Source organism: Muscardinus avellanarius (genome assembly GCF_963383645.1).
Source record: "Muscardinus avellanarius genome assembly, chromosome: 7".
Classification (NCBI taxonomy): domain Eukaryota; kingdom Metazoa; phylum Chordata; class Mammalia; order Rodentia; family Gliridae; genus Muscardinus; species Muscardinus avellanarius.
This window is the reverse complement of record NC_137793.1, coordinates 4,569,318-4,591,187: the sequence shown is the minus strand read 5'-3', so window position 1 is coordinate 4,591,187 and position 21,870 is coordinate 4,569,318. Positions and strand designations below refer to the sequence as shown.

At 54.0% G+C, this 21,870-nt stretch overlaps 1 protein-coding gene across 1 annotated transcript in view; it reads right to left on the bottom strand.

Moving 5' to 3' along the window:
- The window catches only part of SLC36A1 (solute carrier family 36 member 1), a gene marked incomplete at both ends in the record, with an annotated part of 28,051 nt that extends 6,796 nt beyond the window's left edge, over positions 1 to 21,255 (bottom strand). The window contains 9 exons of the mRNA XM_080699118.1: positions 2,247 to 2,416; positions 7,106 to 7,272; positions 10,092 to 10,190; positions 10,953 to 11,171; positions 11,451 to 11,535; positions 13,833 to 13,928; positions 14,573 to 14,661; positions 15,391 to 15,481; positions 21,023 to 21,255. Of these exons, the coding sequence (XP_080555244.1) occupies positions 2,247 to 2,416; positions 7,106 to 7,272; positions 10,092 to 10,190; positions 10,953 to 11,171; positions 11,451 to 11,535; positions 13,833 to 13,928; positions 14,573 to 14,661; positions 15,391 to 15,481; positions 21,023 to 21,255 (1,249 nt within the window). The remainder of the gene's footprint in view (positions 1 to 2,246; positions 2,417 to 7,105; positions 7,273 to 10,091; positions 10,191 to 10,952; positions 11,172 to 11,450; positions 11,536 to 13,832; positions 13,929 to 14,572; positions 14,662 to 15,390; positions 15,482 to 21,022) is intronic.
- Between the last annotated feature and the right edge of the window lie 615 nt (positions 21,256 to 21,870).

The following is a 21,870-nucleotide window of genomic DNA, read 5'->3' as shown; positions in this document are numbered from 1 at the left end:
CCCAGGGAAACAGCACGCACATCTGAACCTCCTGGAGGCAGGAGGCAGGCCTGAGACCTGCGACCGGCTGGGAAAGAAGATCCAGCGTGCTCGGCCTCCACCAATGGCGCGGCCCGGGATCAGCTGGCTCGCGGGCCTAGGAGAGGGCCTGAGGCCGGCCAGATACTCGCCAGAGGCAGGAGCCAGACTCCTGGTTGCCCCCAGGGACTGGTGAATCCACACCCTGCTCCTGGCTGGCCCATGCTGCAGGAACTTCTCAGGAGAGTACCGAGAGGACTCAGGAGGCTCCGAAAGGCCTTCGGCTCCGGGATTCTTGAGAGTTCTTTCCACACAGAGACCGGGACCAGAGCCGCCGCCCACCATCCTTGAGGGGCAAGGAGCGTGAGACCCGCGGGGGGCCTGGCCAGGGTCACCGCAGGGGCTGCTGCCGCCTGCGCAGGTCACGAGAGGACAGGGCTGCTCGGCCTTCTCTTGCCAACAGGCGAGCGGCGAGACTGTTTCCGACTTCCCAGACAGCAAAATACAGACGCCATCCATATATTTGATCTCTAAAACATGCAACTCTGCTCAACTAAAAAGGCACCCGACTGATCTTTATTCCAAAGGCAGAGGCTGGGCTGGGCTTTTCTTTTTTCCTTTTTTGAGACTGGAGATTGAACCCAGAGGCCATTCTACCTCTGAGCTACTCATCCGACTCTTTCTACGTTTTATTTTGAAAGAGGGTCTTGCTAAGTAGCTGAGGCTGGTCTGGAACCTGCTATCTTCCTGTCTCGGCCTCCCAAGTACTGGGATTACAGGCATGCATCCCCATGCCTGGCTTGGGCTGAATAATTTAAGAAAAATTTCCAGGGAAATCTCAATTTAATAAGCAAAGAGGTTCTTCTTATCCCCAAAGAACAAAACCTAAGGTGAGGAGAAGCCAAATATAGCCCTAAACATAAATTCATGCTTCAAAAATTTTAATTTGGAAACGAATTGCAAATCTAGAAATTTAAATACAGTATCACAGACCAACTGGTCCAGGGTTCTATAGTCTATCAACTCATGGAAGATACAAAAGATCTTACTGTTTTAAATTCACATCAGTTTCCAACTAACAGCAAATAAGGTGACAGCCTGTCTTTTAAGACACACTCTTGTCCCACAGTCAGGACAAGAGAAATTAACAAAAAGATAAATCAAATATCTAGGTTAATTGATGAGCATTTTCTAAGTAGAATACACACACACACACACACACACACACACACACACACACACACACGGTTTTTTCTTTTTTCTTTTTGCGGTACCGGGGATGGAACCCAAGGGCATTGTACCTCCAAGCTACACTCTCAGCCCTATTTTTTTGTCTTTTTATTTTATTTTATTTTATTTATTTTTTATTTTTTGGTGGTACTGGGGTTCCTGGAAGCCCTTCTATATCCGGGCTACACTCCCAGACTTATTTTTTTTATTTTTGGAAACAGGGTCTCTTAAGCCAGCGAGGCTGGCTTCGAAGCTGCGCGATCCTCCTGTCTCCGCCTCCCAAGCGCGGGTTGTCTTTTTATTTTTGAAACAGGGTCTCACTGAGTTGCAAAGGGCCTAAGTAGCTGAGGCTGTCCGCGAACCATGATTTCCCGGTCTCCGCCTCCCGAATGCGGGATTCCAAGCGTGCGCCACCATGCCCGGCTCTAAGAAGCGTATTTTATAGATGTAATGACATCAAAAGCTGTCCTGCATGGGTGTTATCACCCCAGACCAAAACAAAGCACCATTTCAAAACCAAAATATATCATCCGGGGTCAGAGTGAATGACAAGGAGAACACGTGTGCCTTTTCAGCCAAGGGGACCTGAGGGCTGGCGGTGGGCTTGGGGTAAGCGGCTCTCCTTAAGATGTTTACCTGATTTCATACGGAATGGTAGGTGTGTCTTTACCCTGAGTTACTGAGGCCTCTGCAGCACTTCATGACACACCGGCCCTTATGCCTGTGTCTCTAGAGACACAGAACCTGTGGGGTCACCATCTGCCTGCACCTGGACTCTGAAGGGGAGCGGGGTGTCTGGCTTTCTGCCCATCAGTACGGAAGGTTTCACGGCAACAGCCTCTCTCTCTCTCTCTCCCCTCTTCTCTCTCCCTCTTCTCTCTCTCTCTCTCTCTCTCTCTCTCTCTCTCTCTCTCTCTCTCTCTCAACGCAGGCCCTGGGGACTGGGATTTCTCTGGGGAAGAACAAACCACACACCGCTGATCTCGCCCGCTACTCACAGGTCAGGCAGACCATGACGGTGCGCACGGACAGGTCCACCAGCAGCTCGCAGCGCTCGGGCGCGCGGGACACGAAGAAGGGGACGACGATCTCCGCGGGGACATAGAACTGCAGCGCGTAGGTGAAGAAGATCCCAATGGTGTAGAGCAGCTTCACCGACTGGTACAGCCTGCGGGGAGAGCGGGGCGCTTCAGAAGCCTGCTCGGTACGCGGCGGCACTGCCAGGGAGCCCGTGGACCGGCCCGCTGCAAGCGGGGGACGCCGCTCGGGGCCACAGGCCCGCAGGTGCTCGCACGCGCCATTTCACGTCTAGGAGGTGACTCGCAGATGTACACACGCACAGAAGCGTGCACTCAGAAGGAAAGACAGACTCGATGTTCACATACAGAAGAATGAAATTAAACCCGCCTCTCATCCTGTGTAACAGGCCGCTCGGGATGGATCAAAGACCTGGAAATCAGACCAGAAACTTTACGACGACTACAGTAAAATACAGGACCAACTCTCCAACATATAGAGGCTTAGGGGTCTTCCTTACCAGGATCCCTAAGGCGCAGGAAATAAAACAAGAATCAATAAATGGGTGCCATCAAATTAAGAAACTTCTGTGCAGCAAAGGAAATCAAGAGTCTGACGAGAGCGCCTAGAGATTGGGAGAAAATCTTTGCCAGAATCCTATGCTAGGAGGCTAATATCTAGAGTATAAAAGAACAAGAACAACTTAACATCAAAAATATAAATAACCAGCCAGGCAGGATAGCACATGCCTGTAATCCCAGGACTCGGGAAGCCGAGACAGGAGGATTGCAAGTTTAAGGACAGCCTCAGCAATGCAATGAGACTCCAGTAACTGAGAAAGATCCTGTTTCAAAGACAAAAAATAAAAAGGGGGCAGGGGTAGCTCAGAGGCAGAATGCCCATGGGTTCAACCCCAGTATCAACCAATCAATCAATCACCTAATTATAAAATAGGCAATTGAACCGAACGGAAACATTTCAAAAGGAGACATGCAAACAGCCAACTGATATATGAAAAAATGTTTGACATCATTAGCAATCAGGGAAATGCAAATTAAAACTAGCTTGACACTTCATCTAATGCCAGTTAGAATGGCAATCATCAAAGAAAAAAAGGATAAACCGATTTGGTGGTGCACACTTGTAATCCCAGTATTCAGGAGGCTGAGACAGGAGGATTGTGGTTCGAGGCCAGCCTCAGCTACTCAGTGAGGCCCATTTCAAAATAAAGAATAAAAAATAAAAAAATAGGGCTGGGGATGTGGCGTGGAGGTAGAATGCCCCTGCGTTCCATCCCCAGTACTTCAATGATAAATGCTGGCAAGGATATGGGGAAACAGAAACTCTTATCCACTGCTGGTAGGATTGCAAATTAGTATGGAGATTCCTCAAAAGACTAGCAATGGAACCACCATATGACCCGGCTCTTTGCAAAGGAATTCAGGTCAGAACACTGAAGATACATGCATGCCATGCTTACAGCTGCACCGTGTATAACAGCCACGTTAAGGAACCCATCCGAGTGTCCATCAACGGATGAATGGTTAAAAAAATGCAGCATGTACACAGTGTGATTTTACTCAGCCATAAAGAAGAAAAATGTTACATAATTTGCAGGAAAAAGGACGGAACTAGAGAATATGCTGCCATCAGCCAGCCGCAGAACGTCAAGGGTCGTATGTTTTCTCTCCTTTGTGGAAGCTGGAACAAAAACAGGAACTAAAGGGACTTCGGCCAGATGAGGCCAGCAGCGTACTGGGCGGCGTTTGGGGAAGGGGCGCGGGGGAGGGGAAGTTTGAGGAAGAAGCAGTTCAAATAATGCCGTGTCCGTAGCCGGGCGCGGTGGGCACGCTTGCAAGCCCAGCATTCGGGAGGCTGAGCCCGGAGGACCGCGGTTCGCGGACAGCCTCAGCTACTTAGTGAGGCCCTCTGCAACTCAGAGACCCGGTTTCAAAATAAAGAATAAAAAATAAGGCCTGGGGGTGTAGCTCAGAGGTAGAATGTCCCTGGGTTCCATTCCCAGTACACAAAAATAAATAAATAAATAAATAAATAATAATAATAATGCTGTGTCCACACATGAAGGCACCACTGCCAAGCTCACTACTGCGTATGGACGGGGAAGGCAGCGGGGTGGTCGTGGAGGAAGTCCACCGAGCACTGCGTGCAGGTGTCAATGTACCATCTCGAATCTCGCTATGACGTGTAATTACAATGCAACAACCAGAGTATAAAAAATGCTTTAAAAAAAAGACCAGCCAGGTGTGTTGGTGCACACTTGAAATCCTAGTACCGCGGAGGCTGAGACAGGAGGATCGCAGGTTCGAAGCCAGCTTCAACAATTTAGTGAGGCTCTCAGAAACTTAGTAAGACACCGTTTTCAAATAAAAAATAAAATAGGAGCCAGGCATGGTGGCGCACGCTTGTAACCCCAGCACTTGGGAAGCTGAGACAGGAAGAACCAGGTTTTGCAGCCAGCTTCAGCTACTTAGTGAGGCCCTCCACAACTTAGTGAGACCCTATTTCAAAATAAAGAATTAAAAACCGGGTGTGATCAGGCACGCTTGTAATCCCAGTACTTGGGAGGATAAGACAGGAGGATCCCAAGTTCATGGCCAGCTTCAATTACTTAGTGAGGCCCTCCACAACTTAATAAGACCCTGTTTCAAAATAAAGAATAAAAAATAGGGCTGGGGGTGTAGCTCGGAGATAGAATGCCCCTGGGTTCCATCCCCAGTACCATAAAACAAAACAAAATAAAGAATAAAAAATAGGGCTGGCGGTATAGCTCAGGGGTAGAATGTCTCTGAGTTAAATCCCCAGTACCACAATAATAATAATAATAATAATAATAATAATAATAATAATGAGGAGGAGGAGGAAGAGGAGAATGGGAGAAAAGAAAAGAAAATAGGGCTAAATAAAGCTAAACGTTAACCAGCGAGGAACTGGTTAAATAACTCACTGTGCGCCAGTGTAGCTCTTAGAATAGGAGGCAGCGCTGCTGTCACTGACACAGACCTATCTCGGTGATGTACCCCATGACTCAGTACAGTGTCTACCAAGTGCTACAATTTGTCCGAAAAAAAAGAAAATAGAGGGAGAAAAAGAGCCCCCCCCAACACACAGGCGCAGGGCTTTTCTATAAATACTAAACATCTCCGAAGGAAAGCGGCAGGAGGAGGGAATCCCGCCGTCTCTGAAGCTGACACCGGGGGACCAGGGCTGGGGTGGCAAAGCCTCACATTCTCCACGCGCCCGGCTCTGCCACGCGCAGGTGGACATACATCCTTTCAAAAACAGAAACAATTAGGAGTATAATTAAAAACGCGACCAGCCGATTTCTATCACTCGCACCGAATGCAATGGTCCCGAGAATCAGACGGGCCGTGGGGGACCCCCAGGCAGGAGCAGAGTCCTCTACCATGCCGTGACCGCCTGGCCACCAAGGCTTCATGCGCAGCTTCTGGGAGGCCGTCAAGGCACCGTGGGATAGCCCGACTTAGCACTCGGTGCCTCTATTCTGCAGAGCAGAAAAAATTCTTACAGATCTGACTTGGTCGTTCAATGGAAGGAGCAGTGTCCCCGAGCTAAGGTCACATCAGAAAGGCCCTCAGGCCGTAAGCAGCCAGGGACAGTCACCTCCCTTATTACAAACTGACTCAACGCAGTCGTCTACCATGCACAGAATGTGCGCTGAACTTTTCTGCAGCTGAACCTGATAGGCCACGGCTTATGCTGTAAGCAGAATGCCCTGGGAAAAGCTAAGTTTAGAAGAAGGTCTCACTCGCTCCAAGATAATAAAAAGCCCTGGGAACAACCAGCTGGCGTCTCGGTAGCTAAACTCTGGTAGTACCAAAGCCCCGCGGAGAGCTGGGAGTCTGGAGCCCAGGCAGGGAGAGCAAGAGGCGGGAAGGCGAGCTGCGCCTGGGTGTGAGGGAGGGAGGGAGGGAGGACGCCCGAGGACAGACCGGCTCGAGGGGGCTGCTTTCGCCTCTCCTGACTCATCTGCAGGCGGCACGGCTACACCGAGCCACCGCCGGACTCTCCTTGCTAGGAAGCACAGGGACCCTTGGAAATTGAAAAGAGGCAAAGAAAAAGAAAAGCTTTGTGGAAATAGGGCCTATTTCCGGACCACCACGTGGCTGGCCAGGAAAACCACCCTTGGACTCCTAAAGATCGGGCAGCCTGCGCCACACGCTGGCCCCACCCAGGAAAAACGCTTTTCTAATCTTCTCAATCTGTCCTTGCCTAAACCAGAGCTCACCAATCAGAGCTCAAAGGCACTAACAGGCGATCAGCCGGGACTGAAAGGTTATTTTTATTCCCCGGGGCCTGACAAGCTCGCGTCTGCAAATAGCTGCTCTCTGTAATGGGATTTTCATCTTCCAGAGAGAATTAGTGCTTAGCGCTGCCCGCTGCCACCTGTGATGGCAGGCGTCTCAGGGCGTCAGTCTCCCCACAACACATCCACCAGAGCCGGGCACACATGGGCTCCGACGACCGGGTCCCCAGCGAGATGCCCGACCCGCGCGTCTAGCCTGGGACAGCCCGGGAGAAACAGAAGCCGGGACAAGACCGGCTCTTCTCCTGGCTCTAGTCCGAATGGCTTCAGGCCAGCAGGGAGGGGACGCGGCCCTTCAGGCTCACGATTTCCCAGAAGAAATCAGCTGATCCACACATGGATTCGATAGAAGCCTCTACAGGAACTACTCCTCAAACAAGACTGCGGTTCAGGTTAGGCAATGAGGGGCAGACAGGAGGGGCAGAGGAAGGACCGCCTTCCGGCCGTTCCTTGTGAGCCGGCCTGTGCTCCCCGGCGTCCGGCCTCTCCACGTACCAGCAGTTGGGCAGGTTGAGGGTGATGCTGCCTTGGATACTATCTCCAAACTGCAGGTAGCCCAGGCAGCCCAGGCTGATGTAGAGGATGGTGACGATGGCCATCCCCAGGTACAGGATGAGTGGGAACTTCTGTGGATCCTTCATTTTGTTTTCAAGTGGCAGCACCTGAGAAAGTAGTGAGAAACAAGCCAAATTACCAACGAACAAAAACATGAATGCTGGAAAAACAGAACTTTACTCCCAGAATTCCCCCCGAGCACACCTGCCTCTATGAGACATACCAAAGTGAGTTCGCTGTGCTACACTCAGGACTAGAAGCCACTCCAGAGCCCGGGTCTCACCGAGAAGTCCCGGGAAGCAAGGGCGGGCAGCACGAGAGCCCAGGCCCGGCTCAGGCCGCTCCGGCCCCTGGTGGAGGGACCCCTAGGCTGGACGCACCCTGTGCCCGGGAGGCGCCCAGCAGGTCCCTCAGAGCAGGGCCCGACACCTGACCTAACGTCACAGCTCCCTGCACCCTGGCTCCAAATGCCAATCTCAGGTCAGAGAAACCTGTCACGGCAGCTTGCAGAAGCGACTTCCCTTAACTCAGTGGGGACAGGCACGGCGGTGAAGCCCTACATTAGACCCAAGGTGCTGGCCTGTAATGACTCAGACAAGGCTCTCCAGACTCAGATCCCAGATCCCCGCTTCAAACCCCTGGCCTGGTGCCCCTCTTGGTCACCCCAGGCCACTTCTTTAACTCTGGGGAAAGCAAAGGGCCCTTGGGCCAGGGAGTTGACTTGGGGCCAGGAAGAACACAGGTGTGACTGGGAGGTCCTTGGGACCTGCTGCCGCCAGGGTCCGATCCAGCTACGGAGAAGAGGAGAGCAATGCTGGTGCTGACCAGCTCAGCCGCCCATGAACAAGCTTCAAGCCCATCACGACACTGAGGTGCCCGCACAAGAGCCACAGAGGGTCTGTGCTGTGCGCACCCGACACCACTGTCAGGCCGGGCTTCGAGGGTCGCCGCAGGATCCGAGCTGCGGCTCTCCACATCTGAGCTCCTAACCAGAGCGCCAGTTCCCTTCATGCTGAAAGTACTGAGAGCCAGCTGGCCATCCTCTCCACGTCCCCAGAGAGGTGGGGAACAGCACAGTGTGCGGCCTGCCACACCCAGCCACCCTCCCGCCCAGGATGGAGGCCCAAGACATCCGCGCTCCCTCCATCCTGACCACTGAAAACATAGCGTCATCAGGATCAGATAACGATGTCTCCAGAGTGACTCTACCCAAGCTGAGGCTAATGAGGTGAAGCAAAGACCCGCTTCTGCACTGTGCAGCTCGGGAGAACAGAAAGCAACTCAACACACGGCTCCTTAAAAGCCGCAGCCCTCGGCGTCTTCCCACACGCTCCAAAACTCTTCTTTGGACAAGTTCCTGGAACTGCTTCTCAAAGCTGCTCCGGCCTCTGACCCAGTAGTAGGAAACCTCTCATGCTCATGAATCAAGAGGAGACTGCCTTCAGGGGCAGGAGAAACCCAAGGGAGAGCACAGAGAAAGGGTGAGAGTCTCCGGGCAATCTGGGTTTTGTACCCAGCACTCGAGCCTCTCCCGAGACCAGAGGCTTGAACATGCTTTGACCAAAAAAAAATTTCTGGCTTCTAGGTTTTCTCTTTTCCTTTTTTTTTTTTTTTTTTTTTTTTTGACACTAGGGATTGATCCCAGGAGTATTCTATCTCCAAGTTACACTCCCAGCCCTACTTTATTTATTTATTCTTGATTTTGAAATGGGGTTTCACTTGCTGAGAGGCTCGCTAAGTTGCTGAGGCTGTCCTCGAACCTGTGATCCACCTGTCTTAGCCTCCCAAGTACCAGGATTACAGGCATGCGCCACCGCATCCTGCTGCTTCTAGGTTTCTTTAAAGATAAATAGGTATTAGGGAAATCAAGTCGGATGGAAAATAAATGGCAGGAAAGAGGACGTGTCTTCCCACTTTCAAGCCCTTGGCCAGGAGAGCTGAGAGCTTTGTTCAGAGAAGAATCCTGGGTCTTTACTATGAGCAATACAAGTCAAACTAAATCATAGGTAGAGGTGACTGGCAGGTGCCTCTTTAGGAAAAGAACCTGGTGAAGGAGAGCAGTGATGGGGCGCTGAGCCCAGAGGGAGGCTGCTCATTACACAAAGAAACACACCAAGGCCCGGGCAGGGGCATTGTTAAAGGGCTTCTGACTCAACAGTCGATTCAATCTTAAAAATACGCATTTGCTGGTGTTCCCCACAGGCAGGGACCGTGCACAGCCCTTAAGCCTATCTCATTTTATCCTAACAATGACCGATCGTCAAGCTTACTTGTCAGGAGCCACCGGGAAGGCTCGGAGAGATGAAAGCTTTGCCGAAGTCACACAAGTCCTCCTTTTGTCCTAGTTTCTGTTATAATTACTGACATATTAATTGTGATACAAAATAATGGGTCTGTGTGTACAAACTGATGGGGCTGTTTGCCAGCTACTCTCTGGCACACCAAGGATGACCCCCAGGGTTGCGACCATAGAGCCTAGAGCCGGCATTCCTGACAGCTGGGTGCTACCACCTACCGCGCACACGGGGGACGACCACGCAACCAGGGTTCTGGATGGAAACACTGAAAAACTATACATAATTTATCTCCAAAAGCTGGGAGCCAGGAAGCTTCAATGAAAGCCCCAAGATGCTGTTTACTGACTGGCCAGTTAGTCTGAGAAGATAATTTCTTTTTTCGTCCCAGGGTTGGAACCTAGGGTCATACTACCTCTGAGCTACACCCCCAGCCCTATTTTATTTTTCACTTTGAAATAGGGTCTCACTAAGCTGCTTAGGGCCTCGCTAAGTCGCTGAGGCTGGCCTTGAACTCGTGGTCTTCCAGTGACTGGGATTGCAAGGGCGCGCCACCATGCCCGGCTACTCAGAAGATAATTCTGACTGCATTTTCTCCCCGGGGAGCCCCGGCACACGCGGGCCACTCCTACCATTCCGATGCCTTCAAACGCAAAAATAGCTGTGCCGAAGAACAGGGGGTAGGTCCTCCAGGACGCCACCAGCGGCAGGCGGCTGGGGTCAGGGATGCTCTGTGAAACAGACAACAGAGTGAGAGGCTGGACGGGCGTTCAAGACTGAGCCCACCCAGGGGCAGACCTTCCCCAGCCCACAATGCTCGGGAGGGGTCTCACACCTTCAGATGACTTGCTGCATTTAGCCTGAGTCTATTTTTTCTCTCTAGACTGGAAAAACCCTACTTGCCTTTGGGGAAGATCAGCCCAGTGGACCATAAAACGCTCAGGCGCTGGCGCCTGCACATCAAGAGTCACATTCTTGGGCAAGGTAACCCCACGCCCAGAAATATAACACAAGCAGAAAACAAAATCTAGACTTGAACAAAGCTGTTTAGCCAAGTTAACTAGAAGCAGCTACTTTACTCCCAAACAAGGGATCAATGAAGTAACTTCCCACACCAACTGTACCACAGATTATGCACCTTGTAAAAAGTAAAAATTGATAACTAGGTACCACACGAAAAACTGCTCATGCAGCTGGGTGTGGTGGCACACACCTGTAATCCTAGTACTTGGGAGGCTGAGACAGGAGGATCACAGGTTCAAGGTCAGCCTCAGTAACTTAGGGAAAGCCCTCAGGAGCTTAGTAAGATCCTATTTCAAAATAAAAAGTAGAAAGGGCTGAGGGTGTAGCACAGAAGCAGAATGTCCCTGGGTGTCTGGCCCCAAAATCCAGGAAGGCCAATGTTAAAGCCTCGGATCTGGAGGCACCGCCCGCCAGCGACGTGACTCCTTCCACCCAGAGTCAGGTGTGGCGCCTTCGCGGGAGGGGCTCACCTGAACGATGAACTGGTAGATCATGACCAGGCTGACCAGCATGCTGAGGTTGGCCAGCAGGGAGAAGATGGACAGGGCCCGGAGGTTCCGCACGAACACCAGGAGCACCAGGAAGGGCAGGAAGGCGAGCATGTACAGCCTGGAGTCCATGGTGGGCGTCATGATCGCCGTCTCGTTGCTGTGGCAGTTGTTGGTGGTCCCGTTGGCCGCCTCTATCACCTAAGCGGGGAGACAGCCAGGGGACAAGCCGCTGGAGAGACAGCTGAGGCCGGTGGCCACAGTAATTCTGTGCCACGGTAATTCTTCCCAGCCCCACGGTCTGCGCTGGGCTCGACTGCGTCTCACTCAAGACAAAGGTGCGCAAGGCCTGCTGGGGCTTCTTCCCGGGGAGTTCATCGCCACCGCGCATGGAGGCTTTGGTCCACCAAAACTAGCCCGGCGGCAATCCTGACCAGCAACCCCGCTCGGCAATCCCCACGCTCTCCACCAGAGCCCTACCTGTTTAAAGTTGTCCGCCAGAAACACAAAATAGACACAGCAGAATCCCAGCTGCGTGACAATCAGGAAGAAGTCCACGAGGTGCCTAGAGCCAGGAAGGAGGACACAGACCGTCACAGTGGAATGACGGTTCTGGGAGTCGATGTGGACACTCCCAGCGCTGACCAGGACACCGCGCCCTGGGAGGAGAGCGTGCCAGGCCCGCCAGGCCCGCCAGGCCTGGAGCTCTGGGGCAAGGCGACCTGTGGTCTCTGAGGCCCCCTCCTGGCTGCACGAGGCCAGGGGGTCCCCGGAGCCCAGCACAGACCCCTCGACCGCCACCCAGCCCCTGGGCCTCCCCCACCCGCCCGCAGCCTCTCCACCTCACCCGCTTTTTCTAAAGCCACAGGGAGCCCTTGACATAAGAGACCGGAAAGTAGGCACCTGCACAGCCCCGGCCTAAAACAGGGACCCAAGAACCAACCCAGCCTCATACAAATAGGAGGAGATGGCCGGGCGTGGTGGCTACTTATCATCCCAGCACTCAGGAGGCTGAAACTGGAGGATCACAGTTCGTGGCCAGCCTCAGCTACTTAGTGAGGCCCTCTGCAACTTAGTGAGACCCTGTTTCAAAATAAAGAATAAAAAATAGGACAGGGGGTGTAGCTCATAGAATGCCCCAGGTTCCATCCCCAGTACTGCCAAATTTTTTTAAAAACTGCTTTTCCTATGAGCACGCATTCTATTGTATGGCAAGAGGGAGAGAAGGAGGAAGGCAGGAAGAACTGCAAATTGACTACCCTGAGGTTCCGCCTGACCCAGGTAGCGTGGCAGTCACCAAGAGCACAGCGGCAGATGCCAGCGGAGGTGAGGGGCTCTTGCTCACTGCTGGCGGGACCGCAAGTCAGTGCCACCTCTCCGGAGCTTAGCATGGCGGCTTCTCAAAACACTAGGATCAGAACCACCACGCGACCCTGCGACACCACTCCTCGGTATCCTTCCAAAGGAATTAAAGTCGGAATACTGTGATACCAATCTATTCCCAAGAGCCCAACTAGGGACCAGCCCAGCCGTCCATCAACAGATGGGTGGCAAAGCTGTGGTATGTATACCCAGTGGAGTGTGACTGGGCCATAACAAAAGTATGTAGTCTGCAGGAAGACGGCGGAACGGGAGAATACTGAATATTACGCTACGTGAGACCCGCCGCTCGCAGAAAGCCAGAGGGTCGTATGCTTTTTCTCATAAACGGGAGCTGGAACAAAAATAGCAAACGGAAGAGCTTCAGTCAAAGGAGAGAAACCAGCAAAATAATGGAAAGAGATCAGGGAAGGGCAGTGGGGCGGGGGAGCAAGGCTCGAGGAAGAAAGCAGTTCAAATGATGCTGTGTCCGAACACGAAAGAGTCACCGCCAACCCCACTGATATGTGCACGGGGAAGAGAGGGAGCGGGCTGGGGTCCAGAGGGAAGGGTGCCCAGCGCTGTGCGCATCTATGTTTAGTACCCCTCGGACCCTCGCTGCGATGTACGGCTACAACTCCCAACAAAAGTATCTTTAAAAAAAGAATCGATAACCGACCACTCAAACCATGGTGGTCACTCGGCAACCTGGCTTCTCCCGGTCAACAGAAAATGATTTGGCCAAAAGAAAGGCATAAGCTGCGCCCCAGATAAAGCTGATGATGAATGAAGGTAGGTCACCCCTCGACCCCAAAGGGACCTTTGCTAGAGAACAGCGTTTGAATGTGGTTCAATTAAGACAGAAGAAAAAACCACACAGATTCAGCCCTTGAGGGTATCAACTCCCCATATCTAGACAGAAAGAAAAAGAGTATCGCCCTCCAGACATCTGAAAAGCCACCGTAAGGGGGAATTCCCAGACACTCCCACCTCCTACAAGCCCGTCTCCCGGTCCCGTCCACCAGCAGGAGAGCCTCTAAGAGTGTCCCCGCTGAGCGCCCAGGGCCTCCACCGGCTGCACCGCCTTCGGCACACAACACCTCGGCTGGGCTGGGCTGCTCCTGCGCTGGCTCCCCACCTCTCCCTGTACAGATCACAGGCCCGTGGAGGGCGGCGACCATGGACCTGACCCCAGGCATCGCCTCCCCAGAGCTAGAACTGTTCCGTATCATTTCTAAGAGATGGTTTAAAACATGTTTGCTGAACAGAGGAGTGAACCGAATAGAATCACAGGTCACAGACCATCAAAAGCTTGAGGGGCCACCAGAGACCTTCAGGCCAGGCCCCAAGTATTACACACGGGGAAACTGAGGCCTGGAGAGGCAGGGGTCACACGGCCCAAGGCCACAGAGCCTCCCCAGCAGCGCCAACACCCTCTAATGCTGGCGCCGGCCCGCATCACACCTCCCTCTGCACCCCCCACACCAGGGCAGGAACCGCTACCTTCCCCAGTGCGCGTGGTTCCGGAGCCAGGAGCTGGGGCTGGATTCCAGTCCGTACATCACGGTGTCCCCATAGTCCACGAAGGGCTTATTCAGTCTGGGGTGGGGCCAGAGAAGAGAGAGTGTGTTAGATAATGACACGACTGGACGGGGGCTGCTGAGGGCTGGGCCGGTCCCCACCTCCACCGCGCGGTCCTGCTCCAGATCCGGCACCTCGTGCTTTCAAGGCACAGGTGTTAAGTCCACAGGACAGTGACTCTCATTAAACCTCATGACCATCTGGGAGGGTCATTTTCATGGGTACGTGCTACAGAGCACATAAAACCAGAATGCGGCCTCCGGCCTCTGGACTAAGTGAAATATTTTTTCCTTTCTTTTTTTTTTTCTTTTCTGTGTACACGTGTACTGGGGATGGAACCCAGGGGCATTCTACCTCTGAGCTACACCCCCAGCCCTGTTTTATCTTTTAGTTTGAAACAGGGTCTTGCTAAGTCGCTGAGGGCCTCACCAAGTTGCTTAGGCTGGCTACAACCCTACGCTCCTCCCGTCTCAGCCCCCAAGTACTGGGGTGACAGACGTGTGCCAGCGCACCCAGGTGGGACGCGAGCAAATTCAGAAGATGGGAATGAATCAAAAGGAATGCAAAAATAGCTGGGGAAAGGTGCCGCTCTGAGAGGAAGAGGCCGGCCTCGCTGGTGGGAAGGAGGCCAGCAGGTGTCGTTGAGGGGCGCCGGGGCTCACCTGCGGCAGAAGTGGTGCGCACACTTCACCAGAATGCTCATGCAGTGCACCGCCACGATGCCAATCACCAGCAGGCTGAGGGGCCCCATCTGGGACCGCGGATGCGGGCGAGAGAGGAGACAGGCGGGGAGAGTCAGGAGCGAGTCAGCAGAGCTTGACTCGCAAGGATTAAAACGCTGCTGGGCACCTCCCGGGGACAGAACTTTTGGCCCGGCAGGAGAGACAGATGTGACGTGGAGATCGGCTCCGCGCGGTGGGCACTGTGGGGACCCAAGCCCACCTCCCCTCGAGTGCCTCCCCTGCCGTCGACTCGAGAGGGCTGAAGATCTGAACAGGAGTTCCTCTGTGGGAAGGTGTGGAGGGTGCCAGGGAGGGGAAGCTATCCTCAGGAAACAGGCTTAGCTGAGGTCAGGCCCATCTCTGAGACAGACCGGCTTCGGGCAGCCAGTCTGGAGGATCTAAGTCGTGAACAGACACACGCTCTCAGGGCAGGGTGAGCTGGGCAGAAGATGGACAGATGCGTGTCACTACCTCAGGAGTTCATATTATTGACAGAGACTGCCCGAGTCATTTGAAGTATATTCTCCACCGCAAAGAACGCTCCATAAAGACTGGGGATCTCTGCTCAATTTACTGATACAGTCTAAGCGCCAGGGACGGTGCCTGGCACTCAGGAGGCCCTCTGTAAATGACCTGAGATGAATGACTATCTGAATTTTGCTTTTTCTCAGCTGAATTTAAAAAAAAAAAAAAAAAAAGCACAAGCACACTGTGTCCTCAAATGTGTTCCAGCGCCTCCTTCCGCCGGTGCGCCTTACCAAGAGGCCCGCGTTCCTCACCGCCAAGGGCAGCCCCAGCAGTCCCGTGCCAACGTTGCCTTTCAACAGGTGGATCAAGGTCTGGAACCATCTGCAGGGGAAGAAGGTGGACGAGGCCGCGTCAGCCATGTCGGCAGTCGGTGCTTCCTACAGACTCGCGCCATCCCGGCGCCTCAAGGTGGCGTGCCTGGTCAAGGACTGAGCCGGATCCGACCCCGGCCAGCCTGAACCCACTGCGCGCCGGCCACGGCACTTCCGGGACCCTGGTCTCTCAGGTCAGAGGGCCGGGGGCCTCTCTCTAGGGACTCCATCTCATTTCCCAGTATATCTGGGCCTGGTCCTAACTGCTGAGCCACCACTGTAGAGACTCCCAAAGGGGCAACGGAGGACGCCAAACCGCACTCTGAAAGACGGGCACTGCCGTGAGATCAGGGAAATAAAACACGACGCCCAAGTCGGGTGTGGTGCAATCCCGGGGCTCGGGAGCCTAACACAGGAGGGTCGCAGGTTCGCAGCCAGCCTCAGCTACTTAGTGAGACCCTGTTTCAAAAAGAAAAATAATAAAAAATATAGGGCTGGAGGTGTGGCTTGGGGGTAGAATGTCCCTGGACCCTGGGTTCAATCCCCAGTACCATTGGAAAAACAAAAAACAAAAAAACTGAAGCCCAAATCTTCTGGCAGAAGGTTTTATGAGAAGTGAACACAATAAGATGTATGACTATAATGTACCAATAAAAATAAACAAACAAATACGTGAGCACAGTAAAAGTTATGGCACACCATTAGAGGCCAGAAATCCCCGGTGCACTTGCATTTAAAATAACAAAAAACAACTGTCACTGCATCTGCTAGGGTCGGGACCTGCTATGTCCCGCCAAAAGTGCATGTGCTGAAAACACAGTTCCCAGTGCAGCAAGGTCCAGAAGAGGGGCTCTGAGCAGTGCCTGATGATAAAGGCTCTGACCTCATCTTGAACACGATGGGTGAATCCATGACTGATGGCTGGATGGACCGCTGGGAGGAGGCAGTCTCTGGGGTCGCCTGGAAGGCTTATCCTCCTCCTGGCCCCTCCCCGTTCCCACTCTGCTCTCAGCTGTCCTGAGCCGCCTCCCTCAGCCACGCCCTCCCGCCGCGCTCTTCCTGCCTTAGAGCCAGCGACCAGGGACCGAGTCCTCTGAAATGAGCCCAAATAAGCCTTCCCTTCACTGGGCTGTCCTGTGGGGGAGGCTGGTCACTGTGAGGAAGGCCGGCCAGCCGAGAGGCCTAGGGCTGGAGAAGCCCTCTCCGGAGAGCTGCCCTGGAAGGCGGACCCTCCTCCAAGGGCGGAGGCCGTGCCCTCCAGCTGCCCGTGCAGGCCGCTCACGCTCCATGTTCTTACTCCACAGCTGCTACCATGTATATAGCGCTGTTAACTGCAGAGGTCGAAACAGGGTGACTCCGATAGAGACGGTCTCCAGAAGTCAGTGAAGTCCTGAACGAAATAGGGCACATTAATAACCCACGGTGGAGAGAGTCCTGCCTCGCACGGCCAGGAGCAGAGCCGGGGGGAGAGGCAGGGCGGCCAGGCGGGGAGAGAACGGCTTAGTAAAAATTGACTTCCTTTTTCAGAAAAGAATGATACTGTGTTGGGGTAGATGGGGCAAAGAAAACATGGCCCGACGGCAGGGAACAGGCTTTAAGAATCAAACCTGGAAGGCAGCGTCTGACCGGGCAGAGGGCCCACTGGAGTCAGGAGCTGCCCCACGGGCTGGGGCTTTGGATGGGGCAGGACGGGGGCAGGAGAGACCGTGGGAGCCGCCGCCGGCGCGCTAGTGGCCGGACATCTCGGGGCAGGGCGATGGCCAGGAGCGTTTCTTTCTCTCTTTGCTCCTTTTCAGGCATGACCTCATGGCCAGACCTCACAGTCCCACCTCATGCACACATACTGCCTTTTAAAAAGCTCTCTCCAGTGTCTCCCTTAAGAGAGCTGGGTATGTCTATTTCACATTCACTCCACCTGGACGCATTGCTTGGCTGACGTGTGTGAAGAACTTTTGTTCTCTCTAGACACACAGTTAGTAAAGGGACTATTTCAACAGCCTCCCTGATTACGGTACTTGTTCCTTTCGTGCCAGCCCGAGGTGAAGCACACGCCAGCTTCTTGGAAGCTGCAGAGTGGAATCGGAGCTTCCACACTCAATGACATCAAATCTACTGGAGATCTTGTTCGCTGAGTGGGTCTTTATCCACGCACAACTTCCCACACCGCACTTCAGTTATGAAGGATATCGGTTCCCTGAGTTACACATATCCTCCAAACATTAACACCTCGCTTTATATAATATCAAAAAATCACATTAATAGATTTAATGTGACCTAACAGCTTCAACACCATCACGGATTACTATTACCGCTACCCACATCATAGCAGATTTCTGTAGAGGAAAGCTGTCAAACGCACGGCACTGGACAGCAACATTGCTTGTTTTTTATTTTGCACTGGACAGCAAGTTTGTTTTTAATTTTGCTTGGAAGCTCAAATCTTACTGTGATTAACAAGTGCTATGGATTGTTTTGCTTGAGTTAATGGGTTCATTTATTTTCAAGAAAACGGCAAGTGGTCGAGTCTGAATGACCTGTAATTAGTTTTTCTTTCCAGTACAAACAGAAACATGCCGGGAGCTGTGTGCATGTATGTCTGCGGCACTCTGAGTGTCGCCATGATCGGCATAACTGCACTGCGCTAATAAAAGCATAAATAAAAAATATATTTTTAAAAATTTAAATAGTGTTCTATTGAAAACAAGTAAAAACCAGCTACCTCAGTAGACAACTCCGATACCGTGCAGGCTTCGCCTGGAGACCGGCAGGGCAGCTGGGCACGCAGGCGTGCTGTGGGCACCTGTGGCTCTGTCGTGCAGAACGGCAAGAGACCAGTACCGAGGGCTACGATTAACAAAAGCAGTGTGTTGACCGTTTCATCCGTGATGGTCTTCAGTGAAACTGGCTTTCTTCTTTTGCACACGTGGGGCAGTGAAAACCGCCAACCGGTGTCTCTGGGGCCGCTGCCCCGATGCCCGCAGACGCCGCAGGCTCACCGTCCAGCGCCTCTGCATGTCCGGCATGCATGCTGGCGGAGGAGGCAGCAAGAGCGATCTTGCCATTACTCCCAAGACAGTTTTGTCCTCTTAGGCTTCTGGAAATGGCCCTGGGGACCCGAGAGGTCCGCAGACCACACTGGGCAGGTGGAGAGAGTTCTCGGCCTGCCAGCCTGGGGAAAGAGCGCGGGGCACGGTCACCAGCTGGTGTTACGTGACTCGACGGGGCGATAAGAAGAAAATGGGGCCGCGAGGGGCAACTGAGGCTATCGTCAAAGCAGGCGCAGCTTGATAACATTGACTCTTAGGAAGAAACACAGAACGCGCCACAATGGGGCTATCTGGGTTCTATCTGCACCCCCGACGGGCGTGGACCGAGCCCATGACTCCTAGAGGGGCCAGGTGTGTGCGTGCGTGTGGGCAGTAGGCTAAGAAGCACTTCCATGTACTTTGTTCCTCTACAAACTAGGTAACAGGGTAGGGCTCGGCTCGAGGAGAAAAGGAGCCCCGCTCCAAACGCCTGCCCCTAGCGCTCTAGGCGTCGGAGGCTACGGGGTAACGAGGTTCCCCAAAGCTACCTGCGACTTCATCACGCCTGCAGGCTCTCGGCATGGATGACTACGGATTCCGTGCCTCAGGCTGGAAGCAAGATACTCGCCAAGTCCCAGAGGAAAACTTTTCCCCATGGGACTGAGCCTGCCGTCACCGAAGGTGGGCTTTCCTGGCCACCTACCTCCTGCCATAAAATCAGAACTTAAGTATTCACTGGAAAATGTCTCCGTATAAGCCCAAGGACGGTGCCTTCTGGCCCGCTCAGTCTCCACCCAGCCAAGGGAAGTGGCATTCAGCGCCGCGAGCAGGCGCGCACCAGCTCCATGCGCCCCGCACACCAGCTGCCCTACGGGCCAGCTCCTTGGTGCTGAGTTCCGGAGTGTTCTCTACAAAAATGAGAGCCTAGGCCCCGCGTGGTAAGCACTGCACAGACCTGTGGAGCCCAGAGGGGGAGAAGGAGCAGGGGCTGGAAGGGAAGCCGCAGGGAGAGAAGGGCAGAGGAAGTATTTCACAGCACCAAGAGGGACCCCGAAGGCAAGTGTCCCTGCCCCCCACTGCACACAGCTCCTTCTGCCTGGACCAGGCCAGAGCGGAGATGGCCGGGCGGCCCTCGCTGCCACCAGCTGAGCCAGCCATCTCCCTTCAGCTGCAACTGCAGGCGAATGGGTCTACGCAAGCATGCCACGTGAGAAATCAGCCACAAGGCCAGGAGCTCTGTGAGCAGAAGGCGCAGTGGAGGGGTCACGGGGACAAGCCCCATCCTGAGGCCACCCCGGTTACAGCAGGAAACGCCCAGGCAGGAGAGGATGCAGGCAGTGGGGCTTCCCGAGGGTCCCAAGGCCGCTCCCAGGCCCCCTCGGGCAGTCACACCCAGCACACCAGGGAGAAGAAGGACGAAGCCCAGCTGAGGAGCAGCCAAGAGCCATGAGCCACAGGGTGCTGGACTCTGAGCCGCGGCAGAGGCCCACTGAGGCTGGGGGTGTGGGGGCTCGCTCAGTGGAGGGGAGAGGCTTCCTGCGAGTAATCCCAATGACAGCACCAGTCAGCAGAGCTTCCAGGGAACTCTGCCACTCTTTCTTCCATCTGGAGAAACTGAGGCCCAAACCCCGCCCAGATGGGTGTTAGGTTTCAGTTTTCAGGCACTAGAAGGCAAAATGGACCTCCTGTTCTCGAGCGCCCTTGGGATTTGCTAAGTTTAAAAGTCATCCCTCCCTCTGCCCGCCCTTTTGTTTGTGGTACTGTGGACTGAACCCAGGGGCGTTCTACCTCTCACCTACACCTTCAGCCCTATTTTACTTTTATTGTTTGAAATGGGGTCTCAGAAAAGTTGCGGAGGAACTAAGTTGCTGAGGCTGGCCTCAAACCTATGGTCCTCCTGTCTCAGCCTTCCAAGTACTGGGATCACATGCGTGTGCTACCATGCCCGGCTCCTCTTCCCCCTTCTGCAGCTGAATAAACTAGCTCCTTCAAGATGGGGGGGGGGGCGCTTGTCCTGGAGGCTTTACAAACAGAGTAGAGGTATTTGAAGTTCTAGCCTAGTGCCACCTGGCTCACACAGAGAACCCTCTCTTTATTTATTTATTTATTTTTATTGCAGTACTGGGGATGGAGCCCAGGGGCATTTTACCTCTGAGCTATACCCACAGCCCTACTTTTTCTTTTTTATTTTGAAACAGGGTCTCACTGAGTTGCGGAGGGCCTCACTAAGTAGCTGAGGCTGGCTGCGAACCGCGATCCTCCAGTCTCAGCCTCCCAATTGCTAGGATCCCAAGCGGGCACCACCGTGCCTCTCTGGAGCTTTGCTCCGGGCTCCTGCTGACTGGGCGCCAGCCCTCTGGGACCAACAGGGCCGAGACAGGCTGGGGAAGAGACCAGGACGCGGGGCCGGGAGCGCGGGTCTCAGCTCTCAGAGCCGTCTTCAGCTCCTCTCATCTCTAATGTGGGGATGGATGAAACAGGAGGGACAAAAGCTGCTCGGGCGCCGGGGCTGGAGCGGTACTCACGTCGTGCCGCTGCTCTCGCCGAAGCGCTGGTAGGAGCCCGGGGAGAAGTTGCTCAGGCCTTCGGACGGGCTCTCCTCCGGGCTCACGTCGGTGGAGCTGTAGTCGTGGTAGTCCTCGTTGCGGAGTCTCTGCGTGGACATGGTAGCTGCAGGAAGAGGGTCGGCACTGAGGCCTCCGGCGGCGGAGCCCTTGAGCTCCAAGCCTGGGCCTGGCTCTGGGGCAGCAGTGGCCATGGTCACGCTCGCTCACAGTGACTGACGGCCGCGCTGAGGATTAAGTACAACCAGAGAGCCTGGTACCAAGACAAAAGGTGCAAAGTACACGGGCAGGCTGGGCTCCCGCGGCTCAGCCTCCCGACCTGCCCAGCGCCGCTGCGCTCGTAAATGTCTGAATGCATGACCGTGTGCTGAGCGAGGGTGTGCCTAGCAAGGTGGAGCGCCCAGCACTGGGCGGGAGGGAGAAGATGGACACGGCTTCCAGGAAGCCTTCCCCATTCCTTGGGACCGTCTGCTCCTTCCCTGACTTCAAACAATGCTCTGACTATACATCCTCCCCAAGAGCAAGTCTCAGACACAGGAGTCTGGATCTGTTTTGTCTTGGCCTCTCTTTCTTCCGCCTCCATTAGAGAATCTTGTTCAGGAACTCCCCTCTGGGCCACCCAGTGCTGCTCAAACGCTGGGCCTGTGCCTCGGGCCCATCATGGCCTCTGGAGGCCAGGCTCAGCCCTGCACCCTGGGGCACTTTCCTTGCCACCCACATGAGTACTGAGAAATGGCAGCTGAGAGCAGTTCAGAGGTCTCACATCTCCCCTCCGCAATCCTTTACAGAGGCTGGAAAACCGTACCCAA